The 24,177-nt window shown below is 39.5% G+C and overlaps 2 protein-coding genes across 3 annotated transcripts in view; both read right to left on the bottom strand.

The window, feature by feature from the left end:
- The window catches only part of doc2b (double C2-like domains, beta), a 106,858-nt gene extending 99,514 nt beyond the window's left edge, over positions 1-7,344 (bottom strand). The window contains exon 1 of the mRNA XM_018693783.2: positions 6,915-7,344. The gene's annotated coding sequence lies outside the window, so the exon portion shown is untranslated. The remainder of the gene's footprint in view (positions 1-6,914) is intronic.
- Positions 7,345-10,559: 3,215 nt separating this feature from the next.
- tmem248 (transmembrane protein 248) lies at positions 10,560-23,901 on the bottom strand. Of its 2 annotated transcripts, none has more exons than XM_018693780.2 (7): positions 23,527-23,901; positions 22,042-22,200; positions 21,164-21,452; positions 18,881-19,031; positions 17,314-17,497; positions 15,289-15,470; positions 10,560-14,086 (listed from the first exon to the last, which is right to left on the bottom strand). In XM_018693780.2, exons 1-7 carry the CDS (start codon positions 23,527-23,529, stop codon positions 14,029-14,031), a joined length of 1,026 nt encoding a protein of 341 aa, XP_018549296.1. In that variant the 5' UTR covers positions 23,530-23,901; the 3' UTR covers positions 10,560-14,028. The 2 variants fall into 2 exon arrangements, with proteins under 2 accessions (XP_018549296.1, XP_018549297.1); XM_018693781.2 differs by having other exon boundaries at positions 15,327-15,470.
- Positions 23,902-24,177: the final 276 nt, after the last annotated feature.

The raw sequence follows: 24,177 nt of genomic DNA, 5'->3' as shown, positions 1-24,177 counted from the left end.
CACACCCTGATTTTTCATTTGTCACTCTCTTGGACATTAACACACACACCTCCATTCATTCATCCATTCCATTTCATTCATACACAGACCTATTTACACCACTTTGTGTACCAGTTATGTACCTTGATGTTATTGCACATTTCCTAATTGCTTACCATCTGTTGCAATTTGATACTTTCACACTTGTCTGATAAACATATTTCTTGCTGACCTAATTACACCTGCCCCCTCACTGTGCATCAGTGTTACTAGATTCACTAACTGTCCTACAGGACACACAGATAAGAAAACAATTAGTTTAGTAACATCACTTTAGAGGATTTCTGGGTAAAAATGCCTCCTAGTCATCCCCTGCTGGCAAAAGATGCACATGCAGCTTTAAATACAAAACTATAATTGTAATTTATTTATACTCACAATATGTCAAAGCTGATTTCCCCCCCAAGCATACTACAAGGTGCTTAACAATTTTCATATAACTCACATTACATAACAAAGCGACTCACAACCTCTCAGGAGAGGCTGTCCCTGCAGATTTACTAAGAACTCTAACCTCTGCAGCAGCTCTGTCATAACGTTCACTCATTCACAAACAAAACAAACACATCTACAGTGAACAGATGACGCAGCACCCTCTTGTGTTAGTTGTTAGCAACAAGTTACAGCTTTGTGGAATTGAAATTCAGAGGCTGTGCCATAGCTGACAGGTGGTTTTATTAGAGTTTCATGAGATAATCTGAAACAAGATGAAGCTCTTTGGTGAGGTCTGAGCTGCTCTGTTCAGCTGTTTTCTGTTCATTATCTGTGCAAACTACCAGTGTCTCTTCCTTTACCTATTCTAAGCAAACCAGAAACACAAAACACATCCTTTATGGGTGAACCAGCAAAGAACGCTTACTATCATCACTGCCTTGGCAGAGATTTTACCTCCACAAAACGCCTCTCTTTTGGGGCCTTTCTGAACAGGTGGCCACAATTATTTCCTCCTCCTCTGCAAGGCATAGTATCCCCACAGGATCCACACTGAGGATTTCCTGCCTGTCACCAGAAGTGAGGATGTCAGGTCCAGTGGATGAGTTTTGATTTGACAAATCAAGGAATCACAACTAAATCCAAAGACTTAATAAAAAAGTGTTGCTTTGGATATAGTTGGAGGAGATTTAGTAGAGTAGATATTCCATGGTGGTTTATTGTGACAGTCAAACGAGAGACAGATCCTTTGTCCACTTTCTTAAAATTTCATCATGGGGAAAGGGTTTTTTGTGAGTTTGGAGATTAAAGGCTTGTGTGTGAGTGTATGTGTGTGTTCATACATACACAATAGGGGCTTTAGAGAGATATAGTAAAACCATGCTTGCTTTGTAATAATGCACTGAGAGATAGCAGTGTGGGACTCTGGGGTATTTAAAGTAGCCCTCTTGTAATCCCCAGCCACACTGAGGCAATTATCTCAAATAAGCAGTGAGACAAGACAACAGTAAACACAAGTGGAGCACCAGGTAGCCCTTTCTATGAAAACATGAAAACTAAAACATCCCCAAGCAACAGCTGCCTGACAAACAGCATCAGCGCTGTGACAGTTTAGAGCTGTATATATGCCATACTGTTACTTCCTCTTCTTATATCAGAAAAGAACAGTTTACAGATACAAATGACTTTTGATAAAATGCAGATAAAATTCAGTACCCTTCAAATCGACTGGTTTGTGTAACATCCAATGTTTTTACTCGTTCCAAATGTACACACACAGGCACAGGGCAAAAAGCCTGTCATAGCTTCCTCCTGTGTGCATCACACTGCCTCCCTGATCTCTCTCCAAGGATGACGCAATGAACTGTACAATTTTGGAAGAACAGACAGTAACAGACAAAAAGTGGTGGCTGTAATTTATTATGTGAAGCAACAATATAAAGAATTAAGGACTTCACACACTGCCTAGTTTCACATCTCAGCACTTTATCTTGAGTCCTGTGATGTATTTAAATTATCGTTTGCCGCGCCCTGCTTCATTTTCCCTCAGCACCTGATATCACATAACTCTTAAAACACTGCACGCTCCCTGCTCAGCACCAAACAGCAGACAAATACAGTCAGCAACTAGCTAGTGAACACGGTGGAGCATTTAGCAAGTGAAGAGCCCGAGCTAAAAGAAAGTGAATATTCAACATGTAGCCAGACACACGACTCCAAATGAATACTAATGTTGCTCCAAAATTGCTGTATGTCTAAATAAGCAACTATTTGTTGGACATATCAACGTAGAAGCTGATGATATGGCAGTAATGTGCCCCCAAGTGACCAAAGGAAAAGAAAAAGTTATTGCAAGTTTAATAATGATAGAGACAAATTCAATGCTTATCAGATGATTGGGTTAATAAAGCGCACACTGATTACTGATTGGCTCTTGTGCAGGGAGGAGAAAAAGTCTGATTCAGAACCAAGAAGCTCACTGTGATTCATTTATTCCCTCTCCATGACAAATTATGCTACTGTGTTTGTTTTACTTGTTTTTCCCGCTTTGATCCATGCACAGTCATTTCCTGTCTGCCTCCACAAAAGATCTCAGTAATTCATTGAGAAGACAAGGGGTATTTTACAGACGAGCAGCTATTGTGGCCGATCAAATCAGCACTGCTTTAAAATCAGCTTTATAAAGCTTCCAGTCCCCTTTAAAAAGAAGCGCACTCCCCATGGTGACTCATTGATAGTTTTGTCATGGAGGGCCCAGACCAGCCTCTCCCAAAAGGAAATTAATGTTCTTGGGGTCCAGAGGTTTCAATATAAAACACCTCAAATATGAATACACTGCACACTAAATATGTCACACAGGGCAGGTGATTTCCCTTCTGAAGCTGACCTTATGGAACAGTTTCTGGAGATACAAACAGCCCGGTGACCATGTTTTCTGTGGGTAATGATGCACATCAAACAATTTCATTTTGGATATTGATGGCATGTCCTCACCTCATTGGAACTGTAGCAGCCGAGTAACAATGAAGAATAACCGTATACCTTTTGTTAGAAATAATGAGGTGTTGAAAGTTATGTACAGAAGCAGACATCCATGTCGAAAACATGTTTCACTGTGTTTGGTTTGTTCAGTTTACTGAAGTGATTGAGTCCCCATCTTGCCACCTTCAGATAATTACACAGACCTAATCAGCCCAAAAGAAAGAACATGACATCCTACTGTTGTGCTGTGTGGATGACAGGTATCAGCAAAAATTATCCCTAAATCTAGTCCAATGCACACTCTACCTTTTAGGCTTTGTTGTCTTAATCATATTAAAATCATATCTTTGAGGTTCATGTCCAGAGGTGTATGTGTGTGTGTGTGTTTGTGTCTCTGCCAAGTCAACCTGCTAAAAATGCATGGAACACCTGCAGCTGCACTAAAGGATGATCTGAGAAGGACACAAAATTACACCGCATCACCCAATTTGTATTTACTCTTCCCTCAAGTGCTCATTTTGGAGCAAGCAATGACATGGTGTACCATGAAATTACTGAATGGGGAAAAATCCACTTGTGCCCAACAAAATAACCATGTTTCCAGCCTAAGGTCACTGTATTTATCCTGCTTGTGAGCTTGTGAACCAGTGCGTTAGAGGGTGGTGGAGCCTGGTGGATCTACACTATCTACTACACATCATAAATTGTATACTGTGATTGACTGGGAATTAAAATTAACTATATTTTCATTATAGAATAATTTGACTCTACAGAGAGCCAGACACCACTTCCTATGAAGCTATTGATCCACTGGCTTCTGTTACTCAGTGCAGTCTGGCATTAGCATTTCTTTCAACTGTCTTTCTAATAACAAAAACTATTAGTTTGTTAGCATCAAAAAACTACAGCTACCATGGAAATGTAGCACCACGGGCACCGCAGTACAGCTAATATGTTATTATAACTTAGTTTCCTCCATATCCACCAATACTTTCTAATGTGATTTTTCCAACTTTTTAGCTGTGCTGCCTGAAATTGTGACTCTGCCCTGCTATTATCACAGCCATGTGTAAACTAGCTGCAGCCACTTGACTGACCCATGGACTCGGCTCGTTCTGTCGAGCTGGTGACATTTAACCCACAGTGTTTTTGGGCTTATGAGAGATGGTGTTTGTTGAATACAGCTTAAAAATAGGACTGTTAGATAAACAGCAATATTACATTGTTTTCAGTGTGATTTTTATGTGCTTTTGTTGCTTTTACAAATGAGCCTGGAAGTTGTGGTTTTACTTTGGATCTGTTATACATTATTATCTGTAACAGTCTGGGTCTTATTTTTGTAGATTTGAAGATAAATTCTATCAGTAATAATGACCTAACTGATCTCACTGAGTTAATAGCGGAGATCTGTGAATCACCAGCAGCAGACAGTCAGACAGGTGAAAATGAAAATGGAAGGATTAATACCCAAACTGTTGTAAATATTCATCAGAGATTATAGACCAACTACTTCCAATTGTGCTTTAAATAATGATTTGTAGAGTTTATTGTGATAGAATTAGTTGAAAAAGTTTCTCAATATAATAATTATGGTCAAATTAACTGAATAATTTACTGCCCAAGCAGATCTCCCGACTCTCTGCAAGCCCATTCATTTTTATTGTGAGTTTCATTTTCTATATTACATTCATATTCCAACCTATGCACTCTGCTGTCTGTGACAGCCTGTATCTGTTAGCGAATGAGCTGCTGCTGCCTTTTTACCAGCTGTGTCCCTGATCATTAACTTCTGAAACATATCTGCAAAGAGAGTGAGAGAGGTAAATGCATTGGACTGTCTTAACTCCAGCTTCCTCCTCAGCTGCTGACTTCCCTCTGCTAAATAACAGCTAGCTATCTATTGGACACTAACAAGCAGCTTTGTACACAACTGAGTTATAAAGAAGTCTTTGTTGACACTGTTGTTATTCAGAGCAGGAGCGCACATTTAAAAAAAAAAAGGATAAACAATCTTTCTCAAATTGCATGCCATGTCTGGAGAAATCTGATTAATGGTCTCTTAACAAGCGCTCCAAGGAGGCTCTGCCACTCCTGTCACCCAGGAATTCAGTGTAAATGAGGGAGTCAAGGGTAAGAGTGACCTTTTCAAATATGCTTGTTCATAATGGCCCATACTGATGCCTGAAATCCAGCCCTTAATTTTAACTGCACACAGTTCTTGCATGAAGATACAATCACAAAATGAACAAACTTCTCTCACACATCACCCAGCTCATGCACTGAAGACTCCTCAGAAGTAGGACTGCCCTAAAGACAGAAATACCACTCATGTCCCTAAATTAAAACAAGTAGTTTGAGCCAAATTTTTCTCTTGATGAAAAGAAAACATGACAAAACATTATACAGGGAACCATCTCTATCCATGGATTCATTGGTTCTGATAGCTGCCACAGTGGTGGGGAGTGATATATCCACATAAATGAAGGCCTAGCTAGCATGAGTTCAAAAAATGATTTTCATTCTCCTCAAGTCCCATACAGTAAAACAGATCATCATTATGTCAAACGCTGAAGGACAGTGTCTGAAAAGTGAAGAAATTGGTGCTCAGACTGATTTGATCCATTATACATAGCTCTCAGGGACAGAGACAAACTGTGTCCTTGCTGAGATATTGGAGGCTGAATGCGTCAACCTGTAGACTGAGAAGCCACAGGCTCTACGTTATGCTTATGTTTCCATATTGAAAATAAAGTACTCATAAAACTGAGATGTTCAGTGGTCTGAGTGGATTTTACTGGACACTTAATGACAAATATTATATTTTCAGGGTACAAGAGTTTGCAGTTTTAAATTTAAATTGAGTGTCTCTGCCCTCCAAACACCCACTGACAGTAAATTCTGTATCATCTGTCCCAGGTAATGTCCACAGCCATTTATTAGAAGGCTAAGAAACACAATACAGTAGGCCTGCCTCTCATCCATATGTCTTTCAACCCTGCCCTCTGGTGGTGACAACACAAAGACACTGCTTCAGCAAACAAATCCAGTTTTAGTATTCACAGGGGGATACTTCCCCTCCACACAACTGTGAGTGTGCCTGCTCCTTGTATTTCCAGGGAAATTTAAATGAATGAATGAAACATTAGTATGGAGGAGAGTGGTCTGCGATCAGCCTAACTGATTTAAAGGACCAGTCAGCTGATATGTCTGCTGTTTGTTACCTGTGGTTTCCCAAGACCTCTACCTGCTCCAAGAGATGGTTTTAATGAAAACTGACGAGCTTGAAACAGAAAATATTCCCCTCTTTATATCTATCATGTATTTGTTGTTATTTGTTAAATACGGTATACAAAAATACTTTATCATGAGTTTATCATGTCAAAAAACATATTCCTCTATAAAAACAAAAAAACAACAAAAACAACACTTGATCAATTTTCTTTCTACCTAAACAGGTTTGGTCTGATCAAATCCTTCTCCTAACATCGTTAAAATGTTTATCTAGAAGCCTGCAAACAACACAGCACATTAATTCTTCACTTGTAATAAACACTTGGCATAATCCCGCTAAAATTCAACCTGTCGTATTTCCAATCTATGTGGCTATTGTGGCCATAGGAGTTGTGATGACTTAACATTAACCACCACTGTAGGAGAGGTTTAAAAAAACATATATAAGGGCAATTATCACCAGAAGCTTTCCAAATAAAGGTAATGTTTTACATGAATCACAATGAAACGCTTGTTTCCGAGTCTCACTGAAAGTAAACATAGAGTGTAGCTGCTAGCAACCGCCATTATGCTAGTTTATCTAGGGGCTAATTAGCCAACGAAATTGTGACCATTTCCTCTCAGGTTCTCTAACAATTTCAGCTCGTAGTGGGTCCAGACCTTTCACAAGATGCTTGTGTTTACTGCTTATCCCCTCACAGTGTTTTATGTTTTGTAATATCTCCTCTTACCTTATGGAAAGCTGAGTGGTTGTCCAGTCGGCCGCCATCTTTACTCCGATAAAGTCTGGGCAGGTGAAATTAAAGTCTCCAGGAAAACGAGGTTGCTAAGCGCCGTAAAATCACCTCGAAGGGTTGTTGTCTTTCAGGGCGGTAATGTCGCCTCTCTGCCTGTTTAATTAGCTCCTCGTCTGTGCACTTCAGTTGGGAAAAACACCACAGTGACTCGCTCCTCATAATAATCCAAGGCATTTAGCTGTTTCCTCATAATTCCTCAAAGCATTCCCCAGTTTCCTTAGAAGACTCGATAACTGCGGCGAAAAGTTAGCCTCACACATGTAAACAATCCGGCGCCATGTTAACAGATTAGAGTAGCCATGTACCCCGCGTGACAGCGCTTCTCAGGTGCGGCTCGAGCGTCGCGACTGCACGCAAAATCGCGCCCCATTTTTCACGCGCATGCTCACGAGTCCCAGCAAAATCAGACAGGGAAAGATCTGCTGATGTTGACGTGATACCAGCAACGTGATATAAACAGTGACTTTCACTGTCACTGAAAGTGAAAGGCAGTGGTTTCCTCCTTTTCCCACATATCTGCAATGGAGGCCAATGCATAAAACCACACGTGCCACATTAGGAAATACAGTAGGTTGAATTTGACCAGAACTATGCTTTAACAATGGCTCTGTTCCATTTAGGTGTTCTAGTGAGCTAACACCGGTCGAGCCCTAAATGGTATGCACCCCTGTATTAGATACAGCTTCCATTCATATATTAAACTGGAATCAATGTAATATATTAATATGAGTGTTGAAATTGTTGCTACTGTAAAGCTTTGTGTACTTTTAGGCGTTACTTATTTGCTCAAGAAAGTCTCAGCTCCATCACGTGTTACCCTTCCAGTTTGACAGCATGCAAGTCATTATCATTATCTACTTTTTCCTGCATATGTCTTCCATGAAAGCAAAACAAGCTGAGAACAAGCTAAGAACAAGCTAAGAAAACAGAACAAGCTGTGCTTTACGTGCAATAATTGTCTATTTACAAGTGGAGCAGACACAAAACAACATTATCTTTAATTTGAAGATATGTTTCTGGCCACCTGCTGCATGTAAGTCCAATATTCACTCTTATTTTACTTCTATTTTACTCCTCCTTAATCCTAAGAGAAATATCTCTCACCTGTTAAATGTTCACTATCTTAGTTGCTAAAGTTGCCTGTTTTTTGTTTAAAGCAGGGCAGGTGGGCTACAGGGTGTTTCTCACACCTTTTTGCTGAAAGCAGCTGCCTGCTGTTTTGTTGTTGATAAGAACAGAGTTGTGGCCTTTTTGTGAGTAATTTACCTCTCGTATTGTGTTGGTGAATGAGAACAGGGGGAGTCTGAGAAAGTCTGGCATCAAAACTGAATGATTGGAGTCCTATGGCTGAAGGTCTGGTGGTGTTTTGGAGTCTTCTTCTCTTGCTTATTTGAGTATTAAAAAGGAGTCACTGGAGATACAAGATAAAAATAACTGTAATCTCTCTTTGGGGGGTGATGCTGTATTTTTTTTTTTTTTTTTTTTAACTTTCTGTTGTCTGTACTCTTTCTGAAACACCCCCACTCCTAACTATCAGTGGCACAACAACAATGATAGCATATTTGGCTCCTCCACAAGTCTCTGGTTTAATGGCTTTTCCTCTTATCTTTGTGGGAATAATGAGAATTTTTGAATGTTAATCAGTCCACATCTTCTGGCTTCCAATACGCATTTCTGAGCGGGAGACATTTTAAAAATAACATTCAAAAGGCTAATGACACCCAGTGGGTTTCACCAACCAATCTTGGTCCAATATTAGAAGCAAACAGATGACACATAATGGCGGCATCCTGATGTCCTTTATACACAAGCACCAATGTACTGTATTATCAGCAGTGCTAAGTAATCAGCTGCCTTCCTTTGAAATTGGACCTTAATTTCACCAACTAATATGTTTTATATATATATAACCACTCAGCTCTGCTTGCCTGCACAGGTGTCGTACATTCACCGGACACTATGTAGTGGTGGATGCTATTTGCTTTGGCTCGTTTTTGATAAATGCTAAACTGTAATTATGTATTTTTAGAGAGAGCGTGTGGTGTGTGCCCGCTTGTCCTGTCCTCAAAAATAATCCAGTGTCCTCAGTTTTCTTATTGTCAACAAATCCCATGAAAAGACCAACAACAACAGCAATGCATTAGTCTGCCTCTCAAAGCCTGACAGGCCCACTGGTTCCTCCTGAAGACAAAATTGCCTCACTCTTTCTTACTTATGTTTTTTTACAATGCTCAAGAATTTCCTAAAATAGCTGGGCACTTTCGTTTATGGCACACTGTAGTAAATAGTGCATTTGTTGGGGACTATTTTCAGACATGGATGAACAGACATTTAGTGCTCTATTGAGTTTTTACGGTGGCAGGATGGTGAATCTGGGATTGACTCGAAAACTACAATAGCCATGTAGTGAATTAAAGAAAAAGTCATTCACTGCAACGAGGCAGATTTATGTTTTTTATTAGTTTATGGACAACAAGTGGGCTGCACTTCACAGGCAATACTTTGTAACAGGATCAATTTTTCGGTTTAGGTCTGCTAAAGGGATTTGTTGACAACAAAAGATAAAATTGCCAACCCTGCTCTTTAAAGAGCAATTTTGCAACACTGAACTTTCTTGACTGAGACTGTCCAGCAATGCATCATGACGGACTGTAAATAGTTCAGTCTCTGTTGGTTGTGTTGTGGGCAAACAGCCTGTTGTTGTGTTTGGCTCTGTCACTGAGGGGAGAGGACTGATTAAACAAAATGTTCTGGTACACTGTAGTTAAGAGGTGTTTATTGTCTCTGCCCACCTCCTGGACACAAGCTGATATTTCAAGAGAGGAGGAGTACAAAGGACGAGGAGTAATACATGCCACACAAAACCTGATCCCTTTTAAACCATAGAAGACCACACCAGTGAAAAGTATAGCTAGAATGGGGAGAAATTCTGAGTACAGTCTCTTTAATGGAAAAGTTTTCAGGCATTAATGCAACCGTTGTGACGGTGACTGCCTCCACAGCAGCAGCTCCAGTTCTGCTTTAAATATTCTTGGAGCTACACCTTCATCCTGTTTCAGAGGAGCCTGTTCAGGGGCTGCCACCGGGGCAGATGGGTGTGCTTGGTGGTTTTGGATCTCGAGGGCGGTTTTGACCTTTGTTCATCAAGGTCTGCGGTGGTTAGGCCTGCTTAGTAATTCTGCCCTGCTGCCATCTGCCCTTTGAGTCTCACTGATAAATAGTTTAACGTGTGAGGAACTTTTATCATTTCCTCCAACCACAACCAGCAAAAAGATAGCATGTGTTTAAAGCCTCTGCTTGAGAGTCATTAAAGTTTTTTCAATTCACAAAATCCACATTAATCTAACTTTGAAGGACAAGTCTGGTGATATTGTTTTTCTTTCTATCACCTGGTTAATACCTAAACTCCCACACAGACCGTTTGAGCCCTGGGTCTCCAGCTCTATTTGCATGGCATTTTACTTCCAGCACCAGCAAATTAGTTCAATTTATCTCCACTGGCACACCATTAATCTCCCTGTAGAGAAAGATGAAAACTATATGGTGGTGAATAGAAGAAGTGTCAGGGACAAAGTGATGTTGATCTTTAGAGACAGTTTATTTAAACTTGAATTCATTTACAGCAGTTCCACTGGAGAGGAAAAGGATTTGAATGACATCCTAGCCACATTAAACCTACGGTCCTATCTACTGTATGTACAGGGAGGAGGATGCAGCTCGATAGTGCAGAAGGCACAGAGTTGGCTTAATACTTGCCTGTAAGCGCTGCTAATATGACAGAAAGGATAACAAGGTGAAATGGCAGCCTTATATAGGAGACTTCTGTGCATTTTGCTTTATGTAAAGCCAAGTATGCTGTGAGATGTTGGAACTTAAGGAGAATATGGCTCCACTGTTTTTACTCCAGTCCTCAGTGATATAGTGGAGTAGATTCAGAACTACAACAGCAAGCGTGGTCATTTGAGGTGATAACATGAGTATTGTGTTTGGATCTGTTTCTGGAAAGCCGGTGCTTTTTACAATATGAGATATGTGAAACAAAGAAAACTCCAATGAAAGTGGACAATGTTAAGGCATTTTGCAATTAGAGATGCAATTCCAACCAAAGATGAAAACAGCAAATCATACACAAAGAGGGATAAGACACAAGTAAATGCAGGTCACTGACACTAATTATGACGGTTTGGCAATAACATAGCATGCTTCATTCACATCTTCAAGTTTCCCCCACTCACATACACCCCTGCCAACCCAACCGTCCAGTAAAAGCTGCCAGATCTTCCAAAAAGAGTCGGCACAGGAGAGCGCGATGACGGTAAAAGCAAGAGATGTATGATCAAAATATGATGCACATCAGAATTAGGAAGACTTGTCCAAGCATCATTCAGCGTGGAGGGCAAAGTTTATGACGACCATTAGGGACCAAAACCCAACACCTCTCACTCATCCACTGACATACACACACACAGAAAATCAAACGACAAATATACAAAGTGTTTGATACAATAATGTGACAAGAGATTCATTTTTGCCACAAAAAACCCTTATATGAATACCACTCAAACTAAAACACAATTCAAGTAAAGCCTTTCAATAATCAAACTACATCAGATTTTAAAATCACTTGGAATTCTTGCATCTCAGATTTAGATTATGCTTCTTATTTTAAAAAAGTACATTCAACAGGTACATCAATTATGGAACAAAATTATAACACAGAGGTAAGTAAAATCTATCAGTAACTGCTAATGAAAAAAAGTCATACATAACAGCTGTTAAAGGCGGATTTAGATTTTTCCTCTCCAGTTTTCCTTTAAGACTGTGGGTAGGTTTGGATTTTATCACTGCATCTTCTCTGGGCAAAGACCAGCTCAATAGACTTTACATGTGTGTTAAAACAGCACAGTGGACAGAGGTTGGTGACTCAGGATTTTAACATTAACTACAATTTAAACTTGCAAATCCAATATGTGTTCCAGTTCATTTAGAATAAATGATTGTCAAAGTCAGCCATGCTCTCAAAATATGAATTATATAACCATTGGAGGAGCACAAATTTATCCTTAAAGCTACAGTTAAGAGTTTCAGCACAACAAAACAACTCATGTGAAAATGTGCAAACTTTAGTCTGTCAGGGGAGGAGAGCTTGTTTTTATCTCTGTGCCCAGTCAAGTCAAAACAGACTTGTGCAGTGAAAAAATCCCATTACACTTACAAGTACCCAGACGTTTAGTCATTCAGAACGAGCTTTCAGAGAATCAGTCTAAACCCGCCTTTATTTATCCAAACATTTCCAAACTCACTCACTCAGGCACTCGCTCGCACACGCACACACACATACACACACCCACCAAGTGAGTTTTTGCACATTTTGTTGTATTACAAAATAATAAAACTTAAATGATTTAATCATAAATATATTAATTTTATACATACAATTATATGATAATTTATAATCATATTTATTTTTAGGAGTCAAACTTGTTTGTTCAACATCAGACTGTTTACATCTGCTATATGGACTTTTTTTTCTGTCTTCAAGGAGCAAATAACTCAAAATGTGCAAGAAATCTGAAGGTGCACTAACTATGCAAACACTTGATCACGTGCAACTGATATCGATTTGCTTAAAATAAAAGCTTAAGTAATTAAAAAGCATCCAAAAATATAATAACTCAAGGGCCACTTGACATTTACATTAATCGGACACAAGGTGACAAGTTTGATTTCAAACCACAGGCTCTTCATACTGGAACAGAACAGAAAGAAAGATGGCTGTGGAAGAAGGGACTGACAAGTTCATATTGGAAAGAGAGAAAAATGATCTTCTCGCCTATTTTTTAAGCAAGCAAGTCAGTCATATTGTACTGTAGGTAAGGCAAGAACATGTTTTGCTTCATCCAGGTGCAACAAAGAAGAACTGTATAGAACATCACATAAGTCTGGAAGCCAAAACTACCAAACTGCTGCAGAGCGACTGGCAGCTGATAAAACACGAGAGGCAGGTGAGTGATGAAGCCACAGAGGAAAGAAAACAAAAGGCAGAAAATCTTGTTTTGAAGTCTGACGACATCTACTTGTCTCAACAATTTTCAACACAAACCACAGTTTCCGCAGCTTATTTAACCACCATTAAAGTGGGATTCATTAATTTTACTGATGATGATGTTGTCTTCTATTCATACATTATTGTGCACAGTGCAATCATCTGAATACTTTACTCCATGTTTACTGACACACAGGGGAAAATGGGAATTTAATTTGGTCGTGACAAAATATGATTGAGAGTTCAATTAAATAAACTAATTGCGCAAAGCTACTTTTATGTCCAAATTCTGATCAGACTGTTGATTACACTGTTGAGTTTGGTGCAGAGAAACATGCTACATTCATTCTCTTCCCTGTTGAAGCTGCAACGCCAAGTGCATACTGAATATTCAATTTTAATGTGTCACAAGCATCTCATCCCCAAGCAAATATCTCAACCCAGTTATTCAAGCATATTTAGTTCACTTAAACATATTTCAAGTGACTAATCATCATGCTCTCTCATCATGGGAGATAAAAAATACTCTGGATATCTCAAACCCATCTGAAGACATTTACAGCAAAAACTCATCCAAAATCTGTGATTAATGTCATGAATTGTTTTGGGAGACCCATGTCTCTGTGGTTTGAAATGACTTTTTTTCTCTATCTTGCTTGAAAATGAGACTACATGACTGCTAGAAAAAATGGCAATGTAGTTCTTGAATGTGGGGTTTTGCTTTGTTTGCGTACTGCATGTTTGGACATGGCACAAGGGGACTCAGGCAAAATAATAATAATAATAATAAACCAGAAGAAAAAAGATTTTGCACAGAATATCAGAGTTCCTACAAATATTTACACCACAGATACAGGCACTTGTATATCTTTGGTTGGAGAAACCCAACATTGCAAGAGTAATGCATTCACAGAGCTTTTGTGTCCCTTATTGTATTTCCAGGGTTCACTAGGCAACTGGTATGTTTATTTTATTTCTTCTGTTTCTTTGAGTTTGTCCACGTTACAGGTAAGTTCTGACATAGCTCTCTGACGTCTTTTTAACTCTCTGACAACGCCACCTGCAACAGAAGAAATGCAATTTAGTGCAGCTTCACAACCTTGTGACAATGACTAGTGCATGCATTAAAACAGCCTCACAATCCCTCACAGAAAAAATACACACACACACACTCACACAGGAGCAGTGAAATCAGATGAATGCAAGATGACAGAAAAGACTGCTTCCTTCAGGTAATTCTGACTGTTGTTTGAGTGCTCTCTGACAGCGTGTCATTTTTGACACAATAAGAAATTTTCAAATCCTACATCTAAATGTAGTGGCTTGAAGAATTGTGCACGTAAGGATTTAAAAGCTCCTCAATAAACAGGAAGAAACAACTGCTGTGAAAATCACCAAAATGATCAAAGTGAAGGACATCTCAGTTCACACTGACACTTCCCTTTAACAAAGCCCCAAATTCAACTCGATGACGTGTTTATCTCTGACTGAGCGGTGCTGCATAGGCGGGGCTCTTCTTCAATAAAAACACATCAAGGCAACAAAATAAGGACATATTCTGAGCTGTGTGGTCAGCAGACGTGTTCTAAAAATTGCAGGGAGGAATTTCATAAACAGAAACAGTCACAGTTGAGCTGTTAGATGAAGAACTATACAACTTTTAGTTCAGCTCCACCCCTGCCTGTCTGTATCCAAAATCAGTATAATTTGTTCCCCCAGCAGAGCTCTCAAAATCTTCCGTTTGGCCTAACTCAGACAATGAATCAGAGCATGCTGACCTAGCTTAAATCTGATAATCTCTGAACTGGCTCCTCGTACAGTGGCTGTGACGAAAGGTGAGAATTCGTTGTGTGTATTGTGGAACACACAGCAAGACCAAAGAGGAACAATCTTCCTTTACCACTCAGAGTGAGATGTGACTATACACGTAGCAGGCACAGCCAAGGACCATCAGCAGCACATGACAACGTCCTCACAGGTTTACAGCTTTTGTGTGGACACACCAACAACTCATCTCCTGCTATAATCACTTTAAATATTACCAGCTGAAGCAGAATTTGCAAATATGTTTACGTTAACATTGTCAGTATGAATATGTGCTCATCATTTCTCAAGCAATAAGGAGTTAATGTGCCACATTACAGCCATTATATATATATATGTATATATATCCATAGATGTTGGAAAAGCAGCAGAAAGTCAGAAGTGATTGGATCATGTCTTTGACCAATCACTGGTCAGTTGATGCTTGGCTGAAACTACCTGTTCACGTCATATAGCACTGCTGGTGTCTGTTGTACCTTCTCAGGGCAGAAGTCAGGGTTGGTTTGTCGTACTTTGCCAGGCCGCCCCTTGATGACTGCATAGCAGAACATAGTGATGACCATGACAAACAGGAAGTAGCTAGTGTGCATCAGATGCAGGTTGATGAGGGAGCGGTCATCCTGGTAAGAAATGAGTTAAACACTGTTAAATATCCCAGTTTAACTGAAGGTTTCATTATATCCAAAGGCATTTTCTACATGATCCCTGGTAATCGGTTAATGTCACCACCTATAAATACATTGTACATATCACAGTATATTTGTTTAATAGAATATGGTTTGAGCAGCATGAGACTGTGGGAATTGAGTTTCTTACTGAATAGAGTTATAATCAGTTAACTTTGAACACACTTAGTAACATAGTTAACATGTTAGAGGGCCTTGTACTGTATAGCTGACACCACATGCATGTGTTCTTGTCGCAACACAACATTTTTACACACTGTCTACACACTTTTCACTGCTGCTTCAAAGCCACGTTGCTCTGTATGAACAGGCACAGTTGATGTCTTTCAGCCAGTGTTTTCTCACTGTGAGGGCAGAGTCTCAGTCAATCAGTCATGCAACAATGTGCAGATTGTTGTTTTTCTTTCCACACCACCCCTGAAGCTACTCGTCAGAATGCATTATCAAACATAGCTCAAACTTAGAATTCAGGTTTGAGTCGTGTTTGAGAAAGTTGCCTAATACTTAAGGTGCATCCCATAACTGCAATGTCCGCAGTGTGAAAATATGTGAGGTGACACACAACATCCACTGTCAGACCAGTTCTGCGTGGTTTGCAAAAGCCATATCACTACCCTCTCTTAGAGCCAACTTAATAATTACATGACTAGGAGTCTTAAAAATAACTTAATAGTGCTTTGTTTCAAAATTAAAATTACTGGCTGCGGTTTAATACAACTTCATATCACTTGATATCAAAGATTTTTGAAGACTTTTTAATACAGATTACATTAGACAAATTTTATTTGCACAATGAGTCTGAGGAGTAAAGAAAAGAAAAACATAGCTGGAATTTTTACAGCCATTTAGGCTCCACTTATCAAAATAAAAGAAAAAAGGAGGGAAACAGCAAGTGTCAGTCCATCTCTCTGTTATTTTGTTGATGATGGTGGAAGAGTCTGTCTCAAGCACCACTCCCGAACCCTCTGTGTGTTCAAGTGGGCTGAGATCAGGTAACTGTGCAGGCGCAGCATATATTTTTAAATTGTTTTCAGGCTCGCTGGACCATTCAGTGCCCAGTTGTGGTCTGTCAATGGGATCATTGTAATCGTGGAACAATCTACTGCCATCAGTATAGAACTAAGACTGAATGGCTTTCAGAATGGGCTTTGTGTTTGGTCACATTGACCTTGTCTTATAAGGGAGTGAGTGAGTGATTTGTTATCCTGCCTGAAAAATCACACCTGAATGATTCCGATACACAATCATACTGGCATATTTGGCTTTTCCTGCGTTTTTCTTGTGCTGCACTACAATAACTAAATGACTGTAGAACATTCTAGAAAAGGAAACATCTATTAAGTTAGGTATAAAATACCACATGAACATAATGTAGATAGTGTACATCACTAATCATCTGACATCTTCTGGTCATAGTATTCAAATAATATTACAGCTGTCATTACATTACACTGAATTAATAAATCAGAAAAATGCGAAGAAGAGAATGTGAAATTAAATAAAATTCAAGTGGCAGCGGGCAGACATTAGGAAGAAGTCAACCTACAACCTGAGAGATCCTGACTAATGACAATATTTGACACTTGATCCAGGAACTCTGTTAGACTAGAGTTACTGCCTGCAGTCCTTTGAGCCATTCCTGAGACATTGCGCTCATAGAATTGGACAACAACCCACCAACATTATGCCTCTGGCCATGGCTCTCACCAGTGCAGAGGCATAATAAAATGAATCTGAGAAATGTTTGCGATCAGAAGATAAGGAGATGATGACTCACATCTGGAACGATGACAGTAAGCTTTGGGTTGAGTGCGTGGTACACCTTGCCGATGGCTCCTTTGTAACACCAGAAGGGGTTGTAATCCTGACTGTATTTGGTATCGGAGTCACGGACTGTGGTGAACACCTTATACCAAGATGTAGCATTGGTGTATGTCTCCGGCACGCAGTGTGGCGGCTGCCTGCAAACCAAAACACAAGAGTGATGTTTATTGCCTCGTGTTTCAGAACTGTGTTGGCTCATTTACATGATGCAATTCTCTTTATTTACTCATCTGGTCATTTATTTCATCATGTTTTAAATACTGGACATTTTAAAGAAAAGAGAACTGTGATGTGGTGTAAAGAGTTTTTATTTTCACATGAGCAGTTTATCTTTGGACCTCCAGAGGTCTCCCAAGTGTATCTAAGACAACTAATACCCCATAATACTTTCCACTGAAGTGAGATACTACAGTGTGACATTCATAGTAGCTGTCCACTCTGAAAGCAGTGTCAGACTACCAATAACTAAGTCACATCTAACATCTGATAAAGCTAAATATCTCCACTTTGGCTGCAGTGCTCTCATTATAATTTCACTGACTGGCAAGAAAAGCTGCTGCTCATCCCACAAGGTCCAAGAGTCTCTTTCACCCCATTCTCAAAGTGCATGCTTTATTTGCTACACAAGATCATTTCCTCTTTCTCATTTTTACACATTGCACTAATCAAAACAAATAACATATTTGTGCTCCAAGAGTGAACTTGCAAGAACTTAGTAGGGCTTGCAAATTCATAATTTGCATGTGCAAATCATTTGTGAAACAATTTGCTTTAGAATGACACATGGATGTTTGAAGTTAGAATTTAATTGGGATTCAACCTTTGCTACCTAGATAGCAGCCTTATTTGGAATATCACACAGAATATGAGATGGGGCTACCTAGCTGCTAAAATGGAGAGCAGAAAAAAAAAGAGTGTTACAGACACCATTACAGACTGTAATGTCTGTAAACGATACTGACTTGCAGAGCAAGTTTCATTTTGCAGTACAGACTCATGGGATGAATACTCATCATCTATAGCTTTTAATATCTGCGGGCAACAGCTTTGAATAAGGAACCTGATAACGCAACGTTCTTTGGTTATATTACACCATGTTGCTGCGACAATTAATTAATTTATTATGTGCTTACAAACAAAGAGATGACACAGAACAGAGGTACAGACATAATATCTGACCAAACTCCACCATGAGGAGGATACGTATAGAAAATATTTAAAAAGAAACAGTTCAGCTTTTAGTATTGGACTGATCTGAAAATATTTTGCTTTGTTGTAGCTGAGTGTAAAGAACAATAAATACCTCTATGTGTCATTCACACACTAATTATCTTTTCTCAGGGACCATATCACCGACTAGTGTAATCGCTGAGATTCAACACTGTATGTATGCATTAATACTCATAATGAAATGACGTGAAGATAAAAGCATTAGGATACTGTATTTCATTTAGTCAGTTATCATCCAGCTCTGAAATATAAAGTGTCTTCCCATGAGGCAGGGAGGCAGTCCAACTCACACTGTGACTGGGAAGATATTGCTGGCCGCTGTGATCGTCATGCAAGTGCTGAACACCACCTGCTCGCAGTGTCCGTGCAGTACACAGTCATCTGAGTTCCAGGATACAGGCAGGGTGAAAGTGATGTTTATTTCTTCATGGGCTTCCCGGCCTACGCACAAAAACATGTGATTTTACGATGAGAGCAGAACAGATTATTAAAAGATTGACATGATTAGACTTGGACTTCAAACTAACCCTGAGAGAAAAATCAGTCTGTCCAAATTTCTTTCACTTTTTTGTTTTCGGTTCATATGCGTCAAACCTTCCTATCCACATTCTGGTAATTGTTATGTTGACATGGGAATAATTGCTTGTGATTAACCATGATCAGAATAAAACAACCTGCGGGCCTAGAGAGAGGTGTGTCCTACCTCTGAGGAAATTATTAGAGCCTAAACATAGTGTAAACAGTGTGCACACAATTCTCACTGCAGGAAACCAGGGACAGCCACAGTGATACCAAGCTTCTCCCCTGATAACAAATGACACACTGATTGTAGGCTTATACAAAGTCAAATAACTGATGACCTTTCTAGTTAGTCATCAGACACTTGATTGAGGTAATTTTCTCTCAAGATTTCATTTGTTCCAGATACACCTGAAGGTTAATTAGATGGAGAAGTAGACATGAGAACCATAATTGAAGATGTGCATTTATACAGAAAACCAACCAGGGTGTCAGAATAATATCTAAAGATTTTTTTGTATTACTTTATGAATGATATATCCTATAATCTAAGGAAAACAGTTTTGGACGGTAAATTGATTTCACAAGGTTCCAATGAAGGAATTCGTTGACATTTCCAAGGAATACTCTCTTCTCATTTTACACTGTGTAAACTTTATTCAGACAGCTCTATTTGCTCAGTTTAATACAATATTTGCATTGCTCCTTATCAACTTTGCTTTTCCATTCCAGTGCTTTTTTAATCTAAAACTAAGTACATGATGGCAAGTCACTGAGCCTGGAACAAGTATCCCACCATACTGTACATTCAATAACAACGGCAAGTTATCTATCTGCCTAGAGGTGAAATTATTAGAGGACACCAGAGTTCATCAAAACAGAGGAATTATTTGGAGATAGAATGTCCTCAAAGTCAGAAAGCTAAAACCCATATACAGCCAATCTGGATGGGATTAACTTCAGTGTGTAAGGCTGTAAAAAATAAAATTACCTGACCTTACCCAGGGGAATTTAATCTCCTCTGAACAGAGATAGAGACACAAAATGTTCATTTTGCTCTGTCACTAAGTAATGGTTTAAGATGACCATTTTACTTATCCTCACAACAATGATGTTGGTTTTGGAAAGCCATCACATCCACTACATGTTTAATTTTCGCCAAAGATGACATCTGATTCAAGTTTGACATTTAAGTTTAGCTGCTTTGCATAGATGCATAACTTTACCATCTGGCTGATTTATGCCCAGCCTGAAAGACACAAATCTGCCAAGTTTAACATTGCAGTCATTTCTTCCACCTTCCTGAATTCTTTCTCTGTGGAGCTGTACAGCCAACATACCAGAGATGTGCTGCCACAGGACACAAAGGTAATACACAAACAAAGACGTGCACATGCGCACATGATGTATTCAAAACAAGGGGTTTTCACTTTTAACTTTCCTTCTGCCTTCTGAAACCTTTAAATCTGAAACCTATAGGAGGACTGAATAAGAACAGCTTAACGTTACACAAGGCTGACATTGTTTCCTCCCCATGTTTAAGTAAAGTCACTACACAAAGATGTAAGTTAAAACCCATTAAAAGGACAAACTCCCAGCTTCAAAAGGCATGAATTACCTCCCTGCAGCAGCCACACAGAAACAGCCCAAGTCAGTAACAAACAGACACTATGGACTGCGTACATTAATCGCATAACAAATAATAATTATACATTTCAGTCTATAGTGCAGATTAACAGATTGATGGTTGCAACATATGGAGTTTAATCCATAAGCACAGTTAGTAGCACTGTGCACTTCTATGTTGGAACTTTTATCATGAAGTAAAATGGAGTAAAACAGGTTTTCAAAAACATGAACACATACAAACACAAACAGGAACACATACACAGGTACACAGGTCAGACACTAGTGATTTTATCTTCGCTTCACCTCCCAGTATTTATTGCTTAGTCTTTGAAGTCCAACCGTTTTTCCTGGTACCATAAAAAGACTTTTTTTCTGAACACGGATTATGGGGAAATAAAAAAGTGCAAGTGATAAAGAGTACCTACCGGACAGACCAACTTGCTGTCCCAACACTGTGGCATACAGGTGGGTGATATTGCGAGAGTATCCTCCAAACGGGCGCTGGGGGTCCAGCGTGAGAGTGATGGGGACTGAGATGTTGATGGGACCTGAGTCCTCTAGCAAGAGCGGAGACTGGGTGCTGGAACGAGCCTGGCCACTGGTCACAACCATGCTCTCTGGCGTGGTTGATTCATTCAGGCCGTGCTTTATCGTTTCATTCTCTGACACACAAAAGTCCAGCTCGTTGAAGCGCAGCAGAAAGGTGTTCCAGTCCTGACAAAGAGTAAGTGTGTGTTGATTGTTGGACATGACAATGTGCTGTGATTAACAAATCGTCTATTATCTGATTTACACCACTACATCAAAGTATGAAATGCCATGCACAGAACCTCCCTCATGATAATTAAGTTATGTATTAGCAGATAACACTTCACATCACTTGCTCTATTCGTGGCACACTCCATCCAACTATGACACCACCTACAGCCTTTTTGATTTGCATATGCTTCCTGTTGAGATTCACATGCAAAGGTTTATTTTCATGCAGCTTGTGTATGAAACTTACAGCCAGATGGACAGGAAGTCAAACGTACTGTATAGCTTTCACTGTAGAAAACCTAATGGTTGTACTAAAAGGAGCTTATTTTAGTCCTGCAGAGTAAAGTGGGTGAGACTAGAAAAGGCTGAACAGGTCATAAACTAAATGAGGCATGGCTTAAAATTTTGGAAACATGCATCTTTGTGGCAGGCAGATGACATATACTATTTAACAGTGACCACCACACTTCACTGGTACTTGATACTTTAAGGAGAAAACAAAGCAATTTCAACTTTTTTAAAGAACTCTGTGTGTGAGCCTCACCTCTGTCAACTCTGGTGACTTGATCTCTTTAATCTTGAAAAAATAGCCGATGGTCAGGAAGGCGATGGCCACTGCACTGACACTGATCATAAAAATGACCAGTGGTGGACGGTTGTTGATGTAGCTTCTCAGGTTCTCTATAGGATTCAACAGGTACACCTGCATATGGACAAATACACAAATGTCCCAATATTTAAGCAATAATTTAATTCTTATTATTAAAATTATTCATTATCTGTATCTATGTATTAATATAGATGATGAAGTAACTGCTAAACAGATTTGACCTGAACAATGGTTAACGACTGCCTAGGTCTTAAGTCTCAAACCTTGAGTCTGTACTAGGTAAATTTAAAATATCTAAAATGTGATGCATTAACGAATGGGTCAGAAACTGTGGTTAAAAAAAAAAAGCATGAAGCAGTCCTTGACATGGTGATTTTTTTTATTTTTTACAGCTAGAATTAAGGTCAGGCGGTTTAGCAAGATGCTTTTAGCAGGAGTTTGATGTTTCAATGGGACATTTGTCAGCAGAATTTTAACAACCACTCATTAAATTTATCCCATAAACCAGTTGCTTTATAGGACTAAAATAGCACTGACGTGGAATGGGTGGTTTAGATTGAGGCTTTGAACAGTCATGTCTTCACCACTGTTATAAAGACAATCTGTTAATGAAGCAACTTTTTCTGACTAGTGCAATGTCAACTTTAAAAAAATGGAATTGCTCAGACTACTACTGTATAACAGACTTACAAATGCGATGCAAAAGTTTTTACTGCATACCAGATACAGAGCTGTTAAAAGGAGGAAATAGATGTCATATAAAGGCAGTGAATAGGATTATCATTTCTTGAAGGTGCCAGTAACATTTTCAGTTGTTTTAAAAAATGAAAAAAGAGCTTCCACTATGATGTATGTCCAATATCATTGTTTATGCACATAATTCCTAAACGTGTGAATTCAACAACCTATCCAGTTGTACAGGACGTCTTGCCAACTCCTCGTACTATCACTACCTGCTTGTGCAAGACTTTTAGCCATACTCTTCAAACATAATACTGTATGTCCAAGGCTGGTAACATGGGGGAATCTATCTCTTGAACTGATCTCATTTCCCTGCTCCAAAATATTGCTGCAGCAGTCAGTAAGAGCTCAGAAATTTGTTGAAGAATGATAAAGAAAAATATAAATGTTACTAACAACTCCAAAGACTCTCTTATTTCAATTCTACAAAGTGAAGACATCTAGTATTAAACGATCTTTTCACTGCAAGGATTTTAAATCTAGTGCTGAGTTCGACCGCAGCCAGCCAGGTGACAGAAGCTGTCAATCCTGTAGCTCGGTAAGCTAGCTACCTGGCCGTTTGACAGTTCTTCAAAGATGTGACAGCAATGTGACAAACAGGGTTTACTACAGGCCAGACAATAACACTGCTTAAATAGCAGATTAAATTTAATAAAACAGCACATTCGCAGCTCTCACCATTTTCTCTTTCTGTGCATGCGACGGATGCTAGCTGGGAGTTTCGTTGAGGGCCACGATAAAGGCAGCAGTTCTGCTAGCAAGCTAGCCTCGCTGCGAAGCTAGCCTGTGCTGCTAGCTTGCTTGCTTCCCCGAAGCTAGTCCCTCCTGAATATACCGCTGAAAAGCAAAAGTCGGTGTTCGGTGGAGACGACCAGGCTTTCAGCGTTAAAAACACCACGTATACTCCTTCCCATTCTTTGCTCTGTAGTTCACTGCAGATCTGATGAGAAATATCTCCTACGAACAACCTGGAATAACGTCAATAATATATCTGGGTCCTCCCTGCCGACATCTCCTCCGCGTACTCGCGCACTGCGTAGTGAAAGCGTCGCAGCGCCGCCTTCTGGTTATTTCCGTAGAATGTGCGTCCGAAATTGGTCGCACGCGCATTGGATTATGTTGACGTATACGCAATTTACGTAGACGAAAAGAGAGCGCTCACCGTGTTTACAAATGTTTTGAGGGCTCTTGCTGCATTAAGGTACCGTCGGAAATATAAAGCGCAATGGGTTGCGCAACTGACAGTAAGTTGTGTTTGTTTCGTGTCCCTAATTAGGGTGTCTTCATGTCTTCAAATGTCCCGTTACGTCAGCCATATAATTATATTTA

Source organism: Lates calcarifer, linkage group LG20, assembly GCF_001640805.2.
Source record: "Lates calcarifer isolate ASB-BC8 linkage group LG20, TLL_Latcal_v3, whole genome shotgun sequence".
NCBI classification, from domain to species: Eukaryota; Metazoa; Chordata; class Actinopteri; family Centropomidae; genus Lates; species Lates calcarifer.
Note: the sequence above shows the minus strand (reverse complement) of the source record. Positions and strands in the feature narration are given on the sequence as shown.

What these genes read in the sequence shown, in the direction of transcription:
- tmem248 (XM_018693780.2), bottom strand. An exon ending in AGTCACCAGAGTTGACAGAG is followed by an intron (nt 21,453 to 22,041) that starts GTGAGGCTCACA and finishes ACTCTTTGTCAG; the next exon opens with GACTGGAACACCTTTCTGCT. An exon ending in GTGCTATATGACGTGAACAG is followed by an intron (nt 14,087 to 15,288) that starts GTAGTTTCAGCC and finishes CTTCTGTTGCAG; the next exon opens with GTGGCGTTGTCAGAGAGTTA.